We start from the raw sequence: 18786 nt of genomic DNA on the forward strand, positions 1-18786 counted from the left end.
ATTTATGTTTGCATGGATGCCACTGGGTTTGGCAACTGCCTCCATAACTTTCCTCACACCTTAGCATGAAGTAGGCTACAAAAATACATTAAATAACTGCAGAGAAGTTGGTTAAGTTATGCCAACTGGGCACATTAAAAAGGGAGCCAAGCAGACAATTACTAATCTAAAAAAATAAAGTAAAAAAGATATCCTACAAATGAGCAAGGATCTGAAATTGTTTGATTTAGTCTTACATTTCTCCTCCCATCATGTTTTGTTCATACTCCTTTTCAGCTTTAGGAACCTGGTCCCTTCAAAGTATCAAAATTGTTACTAGTTCATGTGTGTGTTAGCACATGAATTAAATTAGGTTGTGATGATTTGTACCAAAGTATGCACAATTTTTAGTTCTGTGAAAAGTGCCCAGCAATTTTTGTTGTTTGGCTGAAGCATGACATTCTGATTTCAGTGAAAGTTATGAGCTACAGGCACCAAGTTTAGCAGAAAACAGTGATGTTTAGAAGGAAGAAATGGGTAAAAATGTAAGGACTACATTTATATGACCAAATATTCATATGACCTAATATTTCCTGGATGAGCAATCACAGAATGTCTAAGGCATGATCATGATGCTGGGGAGAACAAAACAAAATATGAAACAGACTATCAGTAAACACATGGGCATTACTGATTTAGTTTGTCATAAAAATTACAGGAATTGAAGTGCAGTGAACAGATAGCAGACCAGCCTGCATTCTCCAGGTGTCACATCTCAAAACACATTTTTTTAAATATACAGTAGAACATCAGAGTTGTGAACATCTGAGTTATGAACTGACCAGTCAGACACACCCTTTATTTGGAACTTGAAATACACAATCAGCCACCACAAAGGCACTAAAAAGGAAATATAGTGCAGTATTGTGTTAAACTACTAAAAGATTCAATTGAAAAAGTGGGTTAAGCCCACAAAAAACTCATATCATCTACGTTTTTTGTCACTCTCTAAGGTGCTGCAAGTCGATTAGTTATTTGTTAAACTTTTACTAAAAGAGGGGAACCAAAAAATATTTGACAAGGGAACAACTGTTTCTGTGCTTATTTCATTTAAATTAAGATAGTTAAAAAAAGCATTTTTCTTCTGTATGGTAAAGTTCCAAAGCTCTATTAAATCAATGTTCAGTTGTAAACTTTTTAAAGAATAACCATAAAATTTTGTTACAAACATTTTAAAGCTGTGAACAGCCACCATTCCCAAGATGTTTGTAACTGAGGTTCTACTTTGAACAGGTTTTACGTAAATGCCACATGCTTTAATTCAGTCACAACTACAGTCTATATAAAGTTCCTATAGTAATGTCTAAAAGGACTATTAAAATATGACAGTCACTAAACTTTAAGATAAACTACTAGAACATACACTAAGATATTTAACACACTTACAAAAATGTGAAAGCTTACCAAGCAGGATGCAAATGTAATCCCTAGAAGTGCCTTAAAATGTAAAAGATCATATGAAGCTTTTTTATGAACCATTCTGCTCTTGAGAATTTTATTGCCTTTTTACTATATTACACGTTTTCTATCCACTAATTTGACATTTATTATATGATAGTCACGAATAAAATACAAGAAAAAAGAAAAAGTGCCAATGTCGCAAAGAAAAAAAATACAAAAAATTATGAGAAAATAATTTTATATTAAATCAACTATTGAATAATTCTCTCTCTCTCTCTCTCTCACACACACACACAATCCTTTTTTCCAGAAAAAAGAAAAGAAAAGGGATTCTGATGCATGGAAATATTAACATGGCTAAACACTGTTTCCTACAGTAAGTATACATGCCGCAACACTAAAATTGTAGAGACTGGGATGCCACCTATTAGTATGCTTAAACATTCACCTATTCAACAAAATTGTCGCTTTAGTATTTCTGAAATGCTACAGGCGTACTTTTAGTATTTATATTAACATAGTGCCTAAAATCCCTAGTCTCAGAGTAGGACCTCACTGAGATAAGTGCTGTGCAAATACAATTATTTACACCATGTTCATTTTTATTCATCTGAATGTCTTCTACTTCAACTTTAATTTAACACAATCACGCTCTTGTACTACTGCAACATGTGACGTTGTCCCTTTTAAATGTTCCATAGTAGCAGGGAAAAACATTTTCTTTAGCTGTTCTCCCTATTTTCTAATTTGCATTACAAAAACATCATGATTATTTGTTAATTATTTGTTTGTTTTCAAAGAAAAAAAAGATACATTCTATATGACTGAGGACATAATCTTGGATTTGTTAACTTACCCCATTTAGGCTGCCCAAATCCTTCACCAAGTGTTCATCTGTAGAGGCATCATAGTTAACTACAGCATGCTGCTTGTCCACACTACGTGACTAAAACATTAAAAAGATTTAAATTAATGGAAGGGGATAATATGAAAGCTATAGATTAAGAGAAAGAGCTACAATTTTTTTCTAACTAACAAGTTATGTATGTTCTATTTACGAGCTCTGACTAAGTTTATCTAAGGTAACCGAGTGTATTTGTGTGATTTATTTTCTCAAAGTCTGTATACCAGATTTCACTGTATCATGATCCGGAGTCATATTTTCCAAAATTCTGTCAAACGTAGTCTTAATAGTTTAGATTTAAAACATTTCTGAGCACTTAAAAACCCTTAATGAAATGTAAAACTATCACATTATTCAGCTGGGCTAGAAGTATATTCTGTTGTACCAGGCTTTCACTAAGGATTGCTAGGAGAGCATGGATAAATTATGTGAAAAGAAGGACTAAAATCCTTATATTTGTGCCAAATACACGTGCCAAATACACATGAACTTAAACCTTCAGAACCAAAGGGCTAGAATACTAACTTATTACATCATCTTCAACAATACACTATGAAAATATTACTTTGCAAAGAAGTTTAATAAATGTGTTCAAGACCAGCAAACCATCTTCTCCCGTACCATTTAGTATACTAGAAAACCAATTTTAAGGTGATTCTTCCAGGAGGAGAGTGTATAGTTTAATTGTCTGAAAAACAAATTATTGTCCCAAATATTTTGTACACTAAAATTGATGGATGGTTTGTTAAATTAAGTTGCATCTGCCTTCCTAAAAGATGTTTGCTAACGATCATTTGGTGTACTTACAGAACTTCAATTTTGAAACTAACAAGGAAACCTCATAAATGCTAATAAATGGCATTTGTGTCCACTGTTGCAAGAGAATACACATACATTTCATTTAGCCATACACCTGCCTCCCATAGTGCAGAATGTGAGATATCATTCACTGAACAAAACAACATGATGTATTTAGGAGAGCATTGAGGCAGGTGAGTAAATAATTTTTTTCTTGAGTTAAGCAGCATTGCAAAGAAACAGAAGGAATAAGTCATTTTTAATTTCCAGCTTCTGATTGGAAAGATTAGCATAACTAGATGGGTAAGTATTGGTCCTGAGAATGTTTGTTGGCTGAAAAATATTCAAATATCATTTTCTGTACTTCAGTTTATATTGTTCACGGCTATGAGGCAATATATATTTCCCCCAGACTGCTGTTTCTGCATTAGTACTAATATCTATAAAGAAATATCAAAATTTGAAACAAGTATTTTTAGTTGTATATTATAAATATATGTAGGAAAATATATTTCTATAATTAGCAAACATGTAAAATTTTTAAAAAGCAGGACACTTGACCAATGTTCCCTCTAACATTTTCTATCCTTGGGCGAGTTAAATTTTCTTTTGGGCGGGTTGAATTTTCTTATGTGCACCACCAATACAAATAACACACACACAAATATATATAAACATAAAACACACACATATACCATGTATACATATATTTTAAGCAGTCCATATGGGTGGAATAAAATGTATTAAAAACAAGACACCTGTATCTAGTGTTGTACCAAATAAAAGCAAGCAGGATCTTATGAGGGGGATAAGGCAAAAAGCCACATTTATTGTAAAGATAATAATAAAAAATAAAGAAAAGATAGAAGCAAACAACGTTGTTTAACTACTTATTCCTAACACTACTTAACCCTTATAGACTTGTGTATATATATATATAACCATTCATTCATACATCCATTTATTCAAGTTCTGTGTATAGTTACCAGCCTGGAAGTTGCTTGTGACAGAATACTGGCCAGGTACTCTGTACACAAGTGATGGTAGCGGGGAGCGAAGTCCTGATCAGATGCGCATCTGAAGCTCCTGGTGGGCTGGCAGCAGAACCTTGGACTCTGGTTCCATAGTTTTTTAGTCCAGTTCTTATAGGAATTTCTTCCTATGCCAGTCTATGGAAATTGCTGCATCATGCTGATGTCTCCAGGGTGGCTGCCAGGTGCTCGTTAGTGTTCTCCACTTGACACCTTTTGGTTGCACTGGCACCTGACGCCTTCTTCAGCCCTTTGTTGCTGTAATCTCAGGCTGGCACCTCTCAGAACCATTCACTCATCATCCAAGCACACTCTCATACATTCATACAGTATTTTGTATAATAATAAAAGTTGTAGTTACAGAAAGTTTCTGGGTGGTATTGCTTAAAACATTCTCTGAGTGCTGAATAAAGTTACAATGTTTTAAAGAGAACAGGCCTCAATTAAGTAACAATGCCCTTAGTCAATTACAGGGCTTGGCTCCCATAGCAGAGTTAGTGGCTTGACAATGCATTGTTACAATGTATCTCTGCAATGTCAATTTCAAGCAGCCCCCTTGCACAAGCTTGAGCATGCCCTGGAGCACAGAGGGGAAGGGGGGGCTGTTTCTGGCTACATAGGATTATATTCTTAACAGTTCTAAGTTACATGACCTAATACATTATATTCTAAAGGGGCAATAATAATTATAAATCTAAACATTTAACAATCTTAACAAATAATAATAATAATAAGAAGAAGAATCCTAATAAATTTAAACACTTTAAGTTGTGGGGAACAAATTATGGGGAGTCACTTCCATTTGGGGGAATCACATTTTTAATACATTAATATGTTATCCCTACACTAGTTGCTGTGAGATATCCTTAGTGACTACAAAGGTGCTGTATAAAGGTAGGGAATTAGCCTTCTTTCACTGGAGGAAGAATAGAAAACCCGGAACAAATTAACACATAGCTTCAGGGTTTGTAGACATTTACATGTTTCAAAGAGCTTGCAAATATGGTTTCATCCTTCAAAACAGCTAGCATCACACTTAATACTTCTGACTTAGAAAAGCCAGAACTCTACCGGAGAGCAAAGATCTGGCCTTAATGCAATACAATTTACCATGTATTAATTAGTAACACAGGATTTAAAAAAAAAACAAAACCACACAACAACAACAAAAAACACATTAAGTTCAGAGTTTAGATTTCTGCAACACTCCAAAAAGTTCTGTTAAAAGAATTAAACAACAAATAGTACTGCAGTATCTTAGAACTATTCACTGTTTTTAAAATATTTTTTTCAGATACACACTAACTTGGCTACCCATTTGAAACTCTTAAGAGCCTTTTCTTTCTTAAACTATTAACACCTATATGTAAACTTCATTTGAAATGTAATCATACAAATGTCCTAACACACACACCCATATACACACCAGGCTGTCCCTCTCCACTCCTCCCCTACAAACCAGCCTAACAGAGGACTGCAGTTTGTCAAATACCCCAAACTGCCCCTTGCCTCCACCTCACTGCATAGATGTCAGCACTCAATCATTCCCTCCTCCCCTGTCCCCTTTACCAACCCCTTCCCAGCCCAGGGGGACTGAAGAGTGTGCTGGCTTTCTGGATCTCTCTCTTTCTCTCAGTCTCTCTCCTCTGGCAGAGGGGACTTTCCCCCAAGCCAATTAATTACTCCATCCCTCCCTCCCAGCCACCCATTCCCTACTTACTGCCACTGGCTGATTGTCCTCCTTTTCAAGCACAAGACAGGAAGCATTTAGCTGCTAATTATGCCCAGTCCCCGCTGATCAGCTGACCTCCCTGCCTGCATGGGGAGCTTTGAAAAGCCCTCCGGACCGGGCTCAGAACTTAGCTGTGTGGCCGCTTGGCCATGCAGCTTAGAGGGAACTTTGCACTTGACTATGTTTTTACTATTATATATGTGACTTGCACCTGTTACTTTGAATTGTGTAAGATAAGTTCTCAGATTTTGAGACATATTTAGATGTTGGAAACTCTACTTGTTCTTAATACATTAATGTCTTACAAAAAACAGAGACCCCCCCCAATTGACAACCAAAAAACTTGACTCATGGCTATGGTATAAACAAAGTTATTGAGCTTTTCTCATTTTACAGCCTTCCATTATTGATCTCTTCCAAGCCATTCATTGTGCCACAATCATTTACAAGTAGATCCCGCTGAAAATAAAAGTCATATGAAAGTCTTATGAAAGCAGTGCTGTTGTAGCCATCTTGGTGTTTCTTTAAAATTTGGAAATTTACCATTCTTTGGGCATGTCTAGACTACATCCCACTTTTGAAAGAGGGATGTAAATTAGACAGATTGAAATTGCAAATGAAGCTGGGATTTGAATTTCCCATGCTTCATTTGCATAATGGCGGCCACGTGTTCTTTCGAAAAAGGGCTTTTCGAAAGCGAAACCGCTGTCTAGACGTGGTTCTTTCAGAAAAAAACAACTCTTTTTCTAAAGATTCTGTAGTCCTCATTTTTTGGAAAAGGTTTTATCTCCCCCAAAAGAACTGCATCAAGACAGCAGTTTCACTTTCGAAAAGCCCTTTTTTGAAAGAACGTGCGGCTGCTATTATGCCAATGAAGCGCAGGAAATTCAAATCCCGGCCTCATTTGCAATTTCAATCTGTCTAATCTACATCCTTCTTTCAAAAGAGGGATGTAGTCTAGACATGCTCTTTGACTCTTGTGATATTCTATTTACTTGTGCAGTGCACGCAGAGCAATTGCATGTGCTTGGTACAGACTTATAAAATTAGGCTTTTCAGACTTCGGTAATCCTAGAGTGTGAAATCATTATGCAACTGACTTGACATCTATGGCCTTTGAACTTGAGTGTACTGTAGTTTTATATCATTACCAATTACTATCCATCACACCAGATAGCTAAACATTACAATAGGCAGTTGCACAAAACATACAACAAGGTTAGACAAGTTGCTGGTTGCCTTCATGTTCCAATTTTAAATCTCCAATATATTTTCATATTTCTTCTGACTCAAAAGAGATAAGCATATATGAATTCCAGGCCAGAGTTAATCATGAACAGGTTTTGTTATTATTTAAGAATTGACCTTCAACAGATTTCTTCAGAGGCAGAGATTCTTAAATTAAGGATTCTTCAAAGACTTCTTTCTCAGATAACTCTATGGTATTTCCTGAATGTAAAGAAGAGTGTAGAATTTCTCTTTCTGTCAAATTAAACTGATCTTTAAATTAAGAGCTTTTTAAAACAAAAAACAAAAAAACCACAATGTATTCTACTTTAAGGTCTAGATTACTCATCATGTTTACCTCACAATGGCTTCTACTACCTTGCACAAAATGTTAGAATTAAAACCAGATTCACAAAAAGAAACAGTCACTTATAAATCTGTTGCTAAAGTTTCTTGTAGAGTGAAAGAAGAAATTTCACACTACATACTGATACAGTATATGTTAAGTACTATCCCTTTCCTAGATTGCTTCTAGGAATCACAATTAAAAAATCTACTGAAGTATGAAGAAAAAGGGAGGAACAATCAAGGGAGACCACAGAATTTTTATTAAATCCAACAGACTTAGCATGACACCACTGGTAAAGATTACACAGTTAAGGAGAGGCAAGCTTCCCACTCCTCCAATTCTGTCATTTTTTTCTATGCCAACTTTTGACTGGAGTAACTAATTTTTCAAAATCAGCATACTTAATATCGGGTATGAGAAGAATTTGTGAGAAAGTTGGAAAGTGTACGGTTAAAGATATTATTTATCAAAAATGGATTTTTTAAATAAAATTAAACTGCACTTCTATAAAAGAATCTCAGTGTCTGAATATTTTAGCACATATCTTCTCTGCTTTGATAGAACTAACATTTCTCTCAATCAGTGCCACTAGAACTGTAAGGTCTGCAATCTCTTTGCCACATTGGCAACCATAATGTCTTGATCCATCTCTCACTTCTTTATAGGTATACTATTTTCTTTGCTACTATTGATTTTAAGGCATCTAAATGCTGCCTGGATTCTACATTGGCATTTTCCCTCTGGCATTACCTGTGGTCTACAATTTAAACTTGCGGGTCTATCATCTTTCTCTTCTCTAGGGGACTTTAATGGTAGCACTCACTTCTGAATGAGTAGAACAAATTAGTAGAGCTCTGCATATCCATGGATAAAGGATATCTGTGGACCATTCTGACAGACAGTGGAGCAGATACCTGCACAGACTTTCCCCCCAGTGCGCCCAGGGAAGGGGGTACAACAAATTCCTAAATCTCTGCAGGAAGAGCAGAGTGCCAGCCCTGCCAATCCCCCCACCCCCATCTAGTGAGCACTTGACCTGTGGGAGTCCTGAGTCCAGCTTGAGGACAGGTGCTGCCAACCCCACACAATGTTCTGTGCTTCCAGCTAGTGTAGCTGGAAGTGGGCATAGGGGAGGCAATGCATTTCTGGGAGAGGAGTAATACAGCCAACTACCCTGCTTCAACTGGGGAGAGCCTGGCTCTGTTGGTCTTAGGCTGAAGCTGATGCTAATGCTGCAGGGGCAGCACCCTGGGCACTGGTCTGTTCCTGGGCAGCAGGGCCCCTTTTTCCTTGAAGATTGGAGTGAGCAGGGATCCAATGCTGTGCCCCTCTGTGATATGACAAAAGCTGCTGCAGCTAGGTGCCATCACTGATGAATCCCTGACAGCAGCAGCATATGATGCAAACCTATTCCCTACCCCTACTGCCTCAGACTGCCTCTGTGTTGTCCTTTACCCCCAATCTCTGCTCTCATGCAGTATGCCTCTTCCCCGCAAGACCCTGCCCATTCTCACTCATTCATGCTCTCATCCCTACTCCCCTGCAGATGGCTCGCTGTGCAGATGCAGATGAAAGTAAAATCCAGCTAGTGGACCAGATGATGAGTTGAGCCTGGTGGATGTGGATCCACATATTTATATCCATACAGAGCTCTACAAATTAGGATCAGGGTAATGTTATATTACATGTTGTACAAATCTATAGAGAAAATAGAATCAGAATAATAGAATACGAAAACTGGGAGAGACCTCAAGAGATAAATCCAATCCCCTGCCCTCACAGCAGGACTAAGCACCACCTAAATCATCCTTTATAGTACCCTCCCAAAAGAATTCATACATTTACAACAGTGGTTCTCAATCTATTTACCATTATGGGCTGCTTAGGTAGCTCTCTATATATTACATGGGTGCCACTGAAGATGTTACATGGGCCACAGCTGTGTGCTGACTGGGCCACTGGTTGAGAACCATGGATCTATAGGCTCTTGGAAAGAAAAAAAAAATCTAGTTCAACACAGATTAGTCTTAAAAACAGACATATTTCTTAGGGGGGAGAGGTGTGGTGGGGACTATGCCATTTGAAAATGACTTGTATAGTAATTTCAGGAGTTTATCCAGGACCTTAAATTTACAATACCGTAATTAAAATAGAACACAAATCTTAAGAAGATTCATAGACACCTAAGTAGCCATATGCAGATATGGAAATAAGGGTAATAAATGTCAGTAGTAAACGCTGATGAGAAGTCAACCCATACTCAAATTACAGCTGCTAGAAATGGATGCCTCATCCTTAGACTGCAAACTGCACTGGAAAGCATCTGATAGGAGCCTGGAATGTGCTCCTCTTGAGAGCATAACAAATGACATTTCCTGTTCTCTTCTGTAGTGAGCAGATCAATTGTCAAGGTGCCCAAAGCTGTGAAGATGACTCGGAGGACACTTGTTTTCAGGCACCATTTGTGATTTAGGAAAAATACCTGCTGAGATCGTTCAGAAAATGATTCTAAACACAAGCAAGTGGATGACTATCAGAGTAATGGTCTCCTCAGGGCACTACTATCACTGACTGACTCTAGGTAGAGAAACTTTGTGTTTCTTTTTGTTTGTTCACATAACACATCGTGGTGGTATTGTCATGTACCTGACATTGTTGAGGCTGTAAATATCAAGGATAAGACTCTCTCAAATTCAAAGAAGGGGTACCAAGAAGTACAGGGAATAGAAGCCATGACCCCAGTGTTCTGGTAAAGCCTGCTTCCCAAAGCCATCAGAGAGCAGACCTGGCTCATGGAACATTATATTGAGAGAGGGGTACCTGAGGATGGATGGGGAAGGTGGTGAAGAAATGTGGAGAGGAACTGGATGGCATAATCCAATCTGATGGTGGTTAGGAGCCAGCTGACAGTAGTGACTGAGCTCCAAGCATCGTGAAAGCAGGCCAACGTCTCCCAAAGATGGAGAGATGAGGAGAAAGGAGCAACAACTGGACTGAGAAATCAAAATGAGCGCCCGCAAGGAGACAAGGAAAGGCACATAAACTGCTTGAACCCTAAGCCCAACTGCTTTTTCCTATGGAATCTATCAATTCTTCGGAGGTAGTCCCATGGCCTTGGAGGAAATGGCTAGCCAAATGCACTTGTAGATGATACTGTTGCTGGCCACCACAGTGGCTCCTTTGCACTGCCAGAGTGTACTCCTCCAAGGGCCACAGAAGTCCTTGAAGAAATGAGGTGTCTTATGAGTTTTGTCTGAAAACACTGTTTGGCCACTGAAGGGAAAATTCACAACGATTTGCTGTACATTAGGGGCATCATCCTAACTCAGCCAGGCTTATTGGGTAGTTGAGTCGACTTTAATTATTGCTCTTGTTCTCTAAAGTACTAGTAACTTTGTATCAGAATAGGCTGTTTCCCTTGGCAATGCCCTCACTGGGATTTAAATATTGTGTTGGGGAGCAACAGAGTCCCAGTGAGGCCAATGTTAAGAATGTTGCACAATATACAGATCTATAGTGGGTTTGAATTCACTTACATGGTATTTCCTGCTCATCATATTGAGAATTAGCTCAATTTTCTATGGAGTGCGCTTCCCTATGGTCTGGTGTCTTACCTGTCTGCTGTCTCAACCATCTGGCCCTGTGTTGCTCTCTGGACTATGGCGTCCTCTTCAGGACACTGCCCTCTGGCAGTGCCCACCACAGGGTTCTCCACCCTTCCAGAGATAGCAGCTGACTGCAACCCAAAGTCACCATAGTGGCCAGCTGCAGTCCATAGTGTCCACAGCCCAATGTGGCAACGTGCAGTGCAAAAGTGGGGGGACACCCAGGCTTGCCTGCTAGTCTGGGCCCTGACCCAGAGACCATCTGTTAGCCTTATTCTGCCCTCCTTCACTCCCTTGGGCTACTTCCCATAGCCCTTGCACCCACTCAACCCTTGTATCAAGGCCTGTAGTCTGGCAGTAGTTAGCCAGGGCTCTCACTGCCCTGCTACCATGCTGTCAGCCGACGGTCAGGGCAGTGAGTCCCTTATGACCGGCTGAAGTTCTTTTAAATTGTGCTTGGTTCTGTTACAGCAACTGAAGGAGTCAGGTTAAAGCTTAAACAGTTACTATTTTATTGTTACAGGGTAAATTTAGCTGTTAAATGCTACTACTGTGTTACAGATAACACAGACACTACAAAGGACAGGACAGAAATTACACTAATAAGTCATTTACAGGTACCATGAAACCCTTTGGTTCTCTGAGCTCTTATTAAATGCATGCAAAATAGACACATAGCAGGTATATATTCTCACCCCTGCGTTCCAGACTTGGTGTGGCCAGCGTCTTTCTCTCAATCCCTCGGGAAGAAGTAGGGCGAGGTTGGGCGTCCCACAGACCTCGGGAGACAATCAATACCTGCCAGCAGGTATAGATGATTGGAGCTCAAATGGGGTGGGCGGCTGAACCTCTTTTTATACCCCTTGGGTCATGTAGGCTTCTTCCTGGTTTCAAGTGGCCAATTAGGAAAAATGGCTTTGAATGCCAAGTTTCCCACGAAGGGTGCAAAGCATAATTTACACCTGGGAAAATGCAGACAATGGGCACCTCTGGTATGTGATGGGCGAAGATTCCTCTCCTGGGACAGTGCAGGCGTGTCAATTACTGGTACTAGCCATCAGGGCGACGGGAGGCCCCGGGTCGTCAGCTAGCCCATATACTGTCTGGTTTCTGTTTATGGTAGAGTCAGGGACAGGCAGCAAACCTGTGTTCCCAGGGCATCAAAGGCTGACTGCCTTTCTCTTGCTCTCTGGGGGGGGGGGGGGGGGGAGAAACAAGATGGGGTTTGTGGAAAAACAAGATGGGGTTTGTGTCTGGCTACACATGCCCAGGACTACTTATGTGGCCCTGCTTCTTGGAAAGCCTGTGCATCCTTCTTTCTGGTCAGAGCAACAGAGCCCTGCAGCCTTTTATAGGCTGCTCTTTTATATCCCTCGACAGGATACTGCCATCTCATGAAGTTCGAGGAAAGGCTACAGCCACAAGGTGCAACCATCACTTTTCTACAGGTATTACTAGGTAAATGTCTCTGGTTCCAGCAGACTCAGCACACACAGTCATGGCAGTAGAATACACAGCTGCATCTTCTCAAAGAACAACTTGCTTTATCTTCTCCACCTTCCAGAGGCAAACAGTCAGTTTTTCAATTCAGTACTATAATGGTTTGCAGTGGCAGTAAGTCAAACTGCCAGGCATACCAGTGAGCACAAATGTATTTTGTGACATATTGTACTTTGCACTCTTCAGGTCCCCAGCTGGCATTACACTCTTATTTCTTCTCCCCAATCTGTTCATCATGGGCAGAGGGTGAACCCTTCCCTTTCGAGTGGCTAACCCACCAGCCCCAGCCCCAGCCCCTGCCTGAGCTCTAAGTATTGCCCCACTCTGAGTTGCCAGCTGATCAAGTATCAGTCCCAGCTGGCTTCAGGGAACAGAGGGAGCAAGGACAGGCTCTTAGGGAAGAAGTAGGGCCTGCATTAGGGGAGACTTTGCCTCCCCAAGTCTATAATACATATCATCCACACTGTTCATTAAGAACTACACGGAAGAAGAAACCAGGTACAATGAATGTTCTCTCTATTTTTCCCATTCATGTGAAGAATTAATTTTGTTAGGTGCACTGAGGCATGTGAGGGTATGCACCACCAATATGAACACATGCTGCCAGGTTGGGGCATTCTGCTTACTAGTGGAGTAGGGATGCTAACTATCGGTTAACTGAATAGTCGATTAACCTCATGAATTCTTATTGGTTCCTCAACTATTCTACAGTCTCTGGGGGTGGGCCTGGCACCAATGCGCTCTGGCCTCACTCCCGAGGAGCCTCCTACCACTCGGTGCAGCTGCCTCTGTATCATAGGCAATAGCACAAGATGCCAAGCTGGAGGGGTCTGCAAGGGGAGCCAGTTTAAAAACCAGCTTCCCTCACAGACTGGCTGGCCGCTAGGTGGACCTTAATAGATGAGGAAGAAAGATGCTGGAGCCTAAGGTCCAACAGGTAATCCAGGATCAAGGGGACTGGTGCCCACCTTGGGTATACCCCCTTCTGAGAAGCCCAACAGCAAAACCGCTTCCACTTAGCGAGATACATAGTTCTAGTGGAAGGTTTTCTGCTACCCAGAAGGACTTCTTGGACTCGTTCAGAGCACTGGAGCTCCTCTGCTGTTAACCATGGAGCTTCCATGCTGTCAAGTAGAGGGACCGTAGGTCTGGGTGGTGAATCCTGCCCGAGTCCTGGGATATCAGGCCCGGGACTAGTTGGAGAGTTACAGGCTTCTCGCATGAGAGGTCGAGGAGGGTCAAAAACCAATGCTGTCTGGGCCACGCTGGGGCAATTAGAATTAATGATGCCCTGAACTCCCACACTTTCATCAGGACCCTATGGACTAGTGGGAAGGCATACAGCAGGCCTTCTGGCCAGCAAAGGAGGAGAGTCTCTCTTAGGGACCCCCATCCCTGTCCCATGAGGAAGCAGTAGTGGGGTTACTTCGTGTTCTGCCCTGTGGCGAACAGATCCAGATGGGGAAACCCCCACACACGGAAGACGGACTGAGCAATGTCCCAACGCAGGGATCTCTAGTGGCTCGCAAACGATCTGCTCAATCTGTCCGCTAGGAGGTTCTGTAAGCCTGGAAGATATGAGGCCATTGGGTGAATATCCACCCTGATGCAGAGTTCCCATAGGCTGATCGCTTCTGAGCACAGGAGAGGTAAACGAGCCCCGCTCTACTTGTTTATATAGGCCACTGCAGTTGTGTTGTCAGACAGGATGAGGACAGTCTTGCCCCTCAGGTGGGGAAGGAAAACCGCATAAGCCAGTCGGACTGCCCTGTGTCCCCTGAGGTTGATATGCAGGGAGGTTTCACCGGGGGGGGGGGGGGGGGGGGAAGGGGGGAGAACCACATACCTTGAGTGTGCAGCTCTCCTAGGTGGGCTCCCCAACCTGTGTCCGACACATCTGTGACCAGTCAGATGGACGGGACTGGACGGGAGAATGGGACCCCTGCACAGACTTCCGCTCGATGGGTCCATCACTCCAGTGCAAGGACGACAGGGGCGGGGACAGTTAACACAGTGTCCCAGGAGTGGACAGCCAGGTTGTGGACTTGCAATAGCCACATCTGAAGTGGGAGCATGCGCAGTCTGGTGTGTTGTACTACATAAGTGCAGAAGGCCATGAGGCTCAGTAGACCCATGCAAGCCCGGGCGGTGGTCACTGGAAAGTTCTGGAGCGACCTGACTGCAGCATGAGAAAGCAGGAGCTGGGAAGAGAGGCTCTCTGAGACTGGGAATCCAGGGTTGCACCCACGAATTCTATTGTCTCGGTAAGAGTTAAGATGGATTTGTCCAGGTTTAAAAGACGACCCAGTTCTTGAAAACTGTATCTATGGCGATATGGTCTCTCACCTGGGTTTCTGACTGTCCTCGGAGGAGCCAATCATTCAAATAAGGGAACACTTGGACTCGTTCCACTGCCCCCAAGTTGAGAAGGTGGCAAGCCTCCTCCTGAAACAGAGGCTCATGAGAGGGGTCCCTGAAAAGGGACAGGGTAGGGAGTTGGGAAGGAGGGGGTAAGTGGAAAGGGATTACATAACCAATTTCCACTATCTCCAGAACCCATCGATTCGATGTAACAGAGCGCCAGGCCTAGAGGAAACGGGATAAACGGTCCCCAAAGGGTAACGGGGAGACTAGTAAGGAGCCCTCGGAGGTCCCGTCAAAACCCGTTGGGGCCCGGGTGGGCTTACTGGAGGACCCCTCATTAGAATCCGGGGCTGGGCGAGGGCGGTGCCTATAGTTCCTGACATCATTACCCTTGCCCTTACGTTGGGTAAAGTTGGGACGTGGGCCCTGTGGAGGAAGTCTAGGAATGTTCCTGTTGGTATATGACCTCCTGTGGGTGGAAGGCATGTTTAAGCCCAAGGACTTTAACATTGCTTTCATGTCCTTCAGTCCATGCAGCTGTGGTCAGTTTGCTCGGAGAAGAGTGATGTGCCTTTGAAAGGGAGGTCCTGTAAGATGTTTTGGACTTCCGATGGCACTCTAGAGCCCTGGAGCCATGAACTGAGACACAGCACCACTCCGGTGGCCATGATTCGTGAAGCCGCATCAGCCACATCGAGTGCTGCTTGTAATGACGTTCGGGAAATTACTTTCCCCTCTTCTTGAAGGGCCTTATACTCCGCAAAGGAGTCTCTGGGGAGCAAGTCCATAAACTTGTCCATTGATGCCCAGGAGTTGTAGGCGTATCTGGATAGAAGGACTTGTTGGTTGGCAACAAGGATTAAATAAAGACTGTGAATGGCTAGCTAACTACAAAAGCAGCGTCTCCTCTCTTGGTATTCACACCTCCAAATCAGCTACTAGAAGTGGGCCTCATCCTCCCTGATTGGATCCACCTCGTCATCTCTAGCCTGATTCTGGCCTGCATATTTATACCTGCCTCTGGAAATTTCCACTACCTGCATCTGACGAAGTGGGTCTTTGCCCACGAAAGCTTATGCTCCAACACTTCGGTTAGTCTATAAGGTGTCACAGGACTCCTCGCCGCTTTTGCAGATTCAGACTAAGATGGCTACCCCTCTGATACAAATCTTGCATGTGACTAATGTGTGATTCTCCCAGGCACTTCAAACATGATGAGTGTGGATCGCCACACCATACAGACCTGTTGCACTTCTTGCAGGGCTTAAAGCCTTGTGGGCGGGGCATGCCCTGCTGTGGACACACAGAAAAGAAAACTACAAATGAAAGTCTTTAACTAAATTAACAGGTACTTAACAGATGATTGCTAATGAAGGAGAAGAACAGTGAAGAGAACGACTTGAAGATGAGCTGAGGGTTGTTACAATGACCATCACCATGGTAAGAATGAGCTGAGTGGGTGAGGGGGCCAGTAGGGGTATATATTGGTCAATATACCAGCACCACTCCAGAGGGCTCCCTGCTGGCCCTAAGGGTACTGATGAAGGAAAGTGATAGAAATGTAGCCCTGTTAGTCTGGGGTAGTTGAAGCAAAATGCAGGACAATGTAGCACTTTAAAGACTAACAAGATGGTTTATTAGGTGATGAACCATCTTGTTAGTCTTTAAAGTGCTACATTGTCCTGCATTTTGCTGAAGGAAAAGTCTCCGACGGCACGTGCACGCAGCACGCACACACCTATATTGGAATGCACATGAGCAATCATTCAAAGAACAAATTGTTTTTACTCCTGTGCTATTACCGTGATGTAAGAACGCAAGCCTTGTGAGAATACTAAATAGAACATGTCTCAAACCATGTGTGCCTTGCCTTCTGCTTGCTTGCACTGCAAAGTAAATGCATTTAAGATTAAATTTGTGTCATACTGGAATGTATTGAAAAATCCTTATTAAAAGTTGAAAATTACTCTTAGGAGACATGAAAGCTTTGGCACATAGAACACACAATGCTATGGCAGTGAAAAGCCCCAACTCTCATACCACCCAGCATTTAAACCTGAACTCACAACATTTACCCATTGAAAAAGCCCAACATTTACCTCCAAATTGTGCATCAGATTTGCAACCTCATGTGAGATATAATAAAAAAATACACCATATGCCAATGATAGCAGAAGCCAGGGACGATGAAATACCAACTGTCTTGGTGGCACAACAAATTATAGCAATAAACAACCACTATCTCCCAACAGTTTTAAAAACTCCATTTGAGCAGCTGGAGACAAACAATTATATTTCAGACACAAAATTCAATTCATTCATTATGGTGGTTCTGCATATAGAAAGCCAAATATATTACATAGTGGCTAGAGACAGACAATGGTAAATTATTAATGTTTTACTTCAACATATATACCAACACAAATTATTTGAAGGATTTTTGAAGACTATAGTGGACTTTCTGAAGGCATAGAATAGGAAAAAAATAGCAATTACAAGAAATTATGCAACTTAAGGTATAGATCTCTTGAGAACGAACAGGTAGACTGACACTTGGGATGGTAACAATAAGGTAACACAATACCACAACCTACTGAAACAAAAAAGGAGTGTGTGACAGAAGCCCATGGTGATTTACTGTCAGCAACTCCTGCCAGGCCCGACATACTTTCTGCATCTAACATATTGTTGTCCATCTTTATTTCTTATACTTGGCATCACTGAATCGATGTCTCTATGTTAATAAAAATAATTTTCTTTAACTAAACCAACCCAGTTCTGTGTCTGAAATGAAGTTACTGTTAACTTTATTTAATGTGGCTAGCAGCTGGGTATTGTCTCTCTGAAGGGTCACATGAACCTTATTCTCTCTGTGAATGTTTCAGTAGAGGACTAGTGCAGATAGTTTTGGGGAAAATTCTGGACTGGAAGTGTTCTGGGTCACTTGACTAGTTGTCTCCTCTAGTGTTGGTTACCAGAGTGTGGTTGTGCTGTAACAACCAGGCTGCTGTAGTCAAAGTTGCTACCTAATATACAGCAATAGAACATTTTAAGGCACCCCGGGTTACTGGACAAGTAGTGACACAATCTCTTACTGGTCTACTCTATGCTATACCTCAGAACACCACAGGGAGTCTGAAAGTTGAGGAACCCTTCAGAAACTGAAAGTGGACGACACTAGATTTTTCATTTCTTCAAGATATCACAAATGTTGTCCTTCTGTACTTCAGCATGAAAGTAATTATATTTAGAAATGGGGGGGGAGGAGCATGGGCTGTAATAGCAGAGATAAAGGAGAAATAAGGCAGAAATGGGGAGGGAGCAAAATCAAAACAGTATCTTGTCTGTACACAAACGCAAGGCGTGTGGGATATAAGAAGGAAAAAACTGAAATGCTAGTAAATAAACAACTACGGCATAGTTGGTATCAGAGACCTGGTGGGATGGTACAAATAACTGAAATATTGGTATGGAAGAGTACAGCTTGCTCAGGAAGGATAGGCAGGGGGAAAAAGGAGTTATTGCTTTATATTAGAAATGTTTAGCCTTCATGGTTACACAGAGCTTCTCTGTATCAGAAGGTGGCTCCCCCTCAAGTTTACCAAAATAAATGCATTTTACCATCCCTACTTAGTATCTTAAAAATGTATATACTTGGACTGAGGCTGAGATGGACATAAGGAGATAGAGATTCTCAACAAATCTGAGTATTCTCAACAAGTCTGAGTATAATTAAAAGGGGTAAAAAAACCAAGGTTCATATCATAGTAGGAGTCTATTACAGACTGCCTAAATAGGAAGAAAGGGAGGAGGCTGCTTTTTTAAACAATTAACAA

At 41.7% G+C, this 18786-nt stretch overlaps 1 protein-coding gene across 13 annotated transcripts in view; it reads right to left on the reverse strand.

Moving 5' to 3' along the window:
- Positions 1-18786, reverse strand: part of CEP170 (centrosomal protein 170) — a 173791-nt gene that overhangs the window by 114729 nt on the left and 40276 nt on the right. For all 13 annotated transcript variants that reach the window (XM_075924849.2, XM_075924853.2, XM_075924856.2 and 10 more), the window contains exon 3: positions 2297-2386. In XM_075924849.2, coding sequence (XP_075780964.2) covers positions 2297-2386 — 90 coding nt within the window. The remainder of the gene's footprint in view (positions 1-2296; positions 2387-18786) is intronic.

This window comes from Pelodiscus sinensis, chromosome 3 (assembly GCF_052426305.1).
Source record: "Pelodiscus sinensis isolate ZL-2025 chromosome 3, ASM5242630v1, whole genome shotgun sequence".
Taxonomy (NCBI): Eukaryota; Metazoa; Chordata; order Testudines; family Trionychidae; genus Pelodiscus; species Pelodiscus sinensis.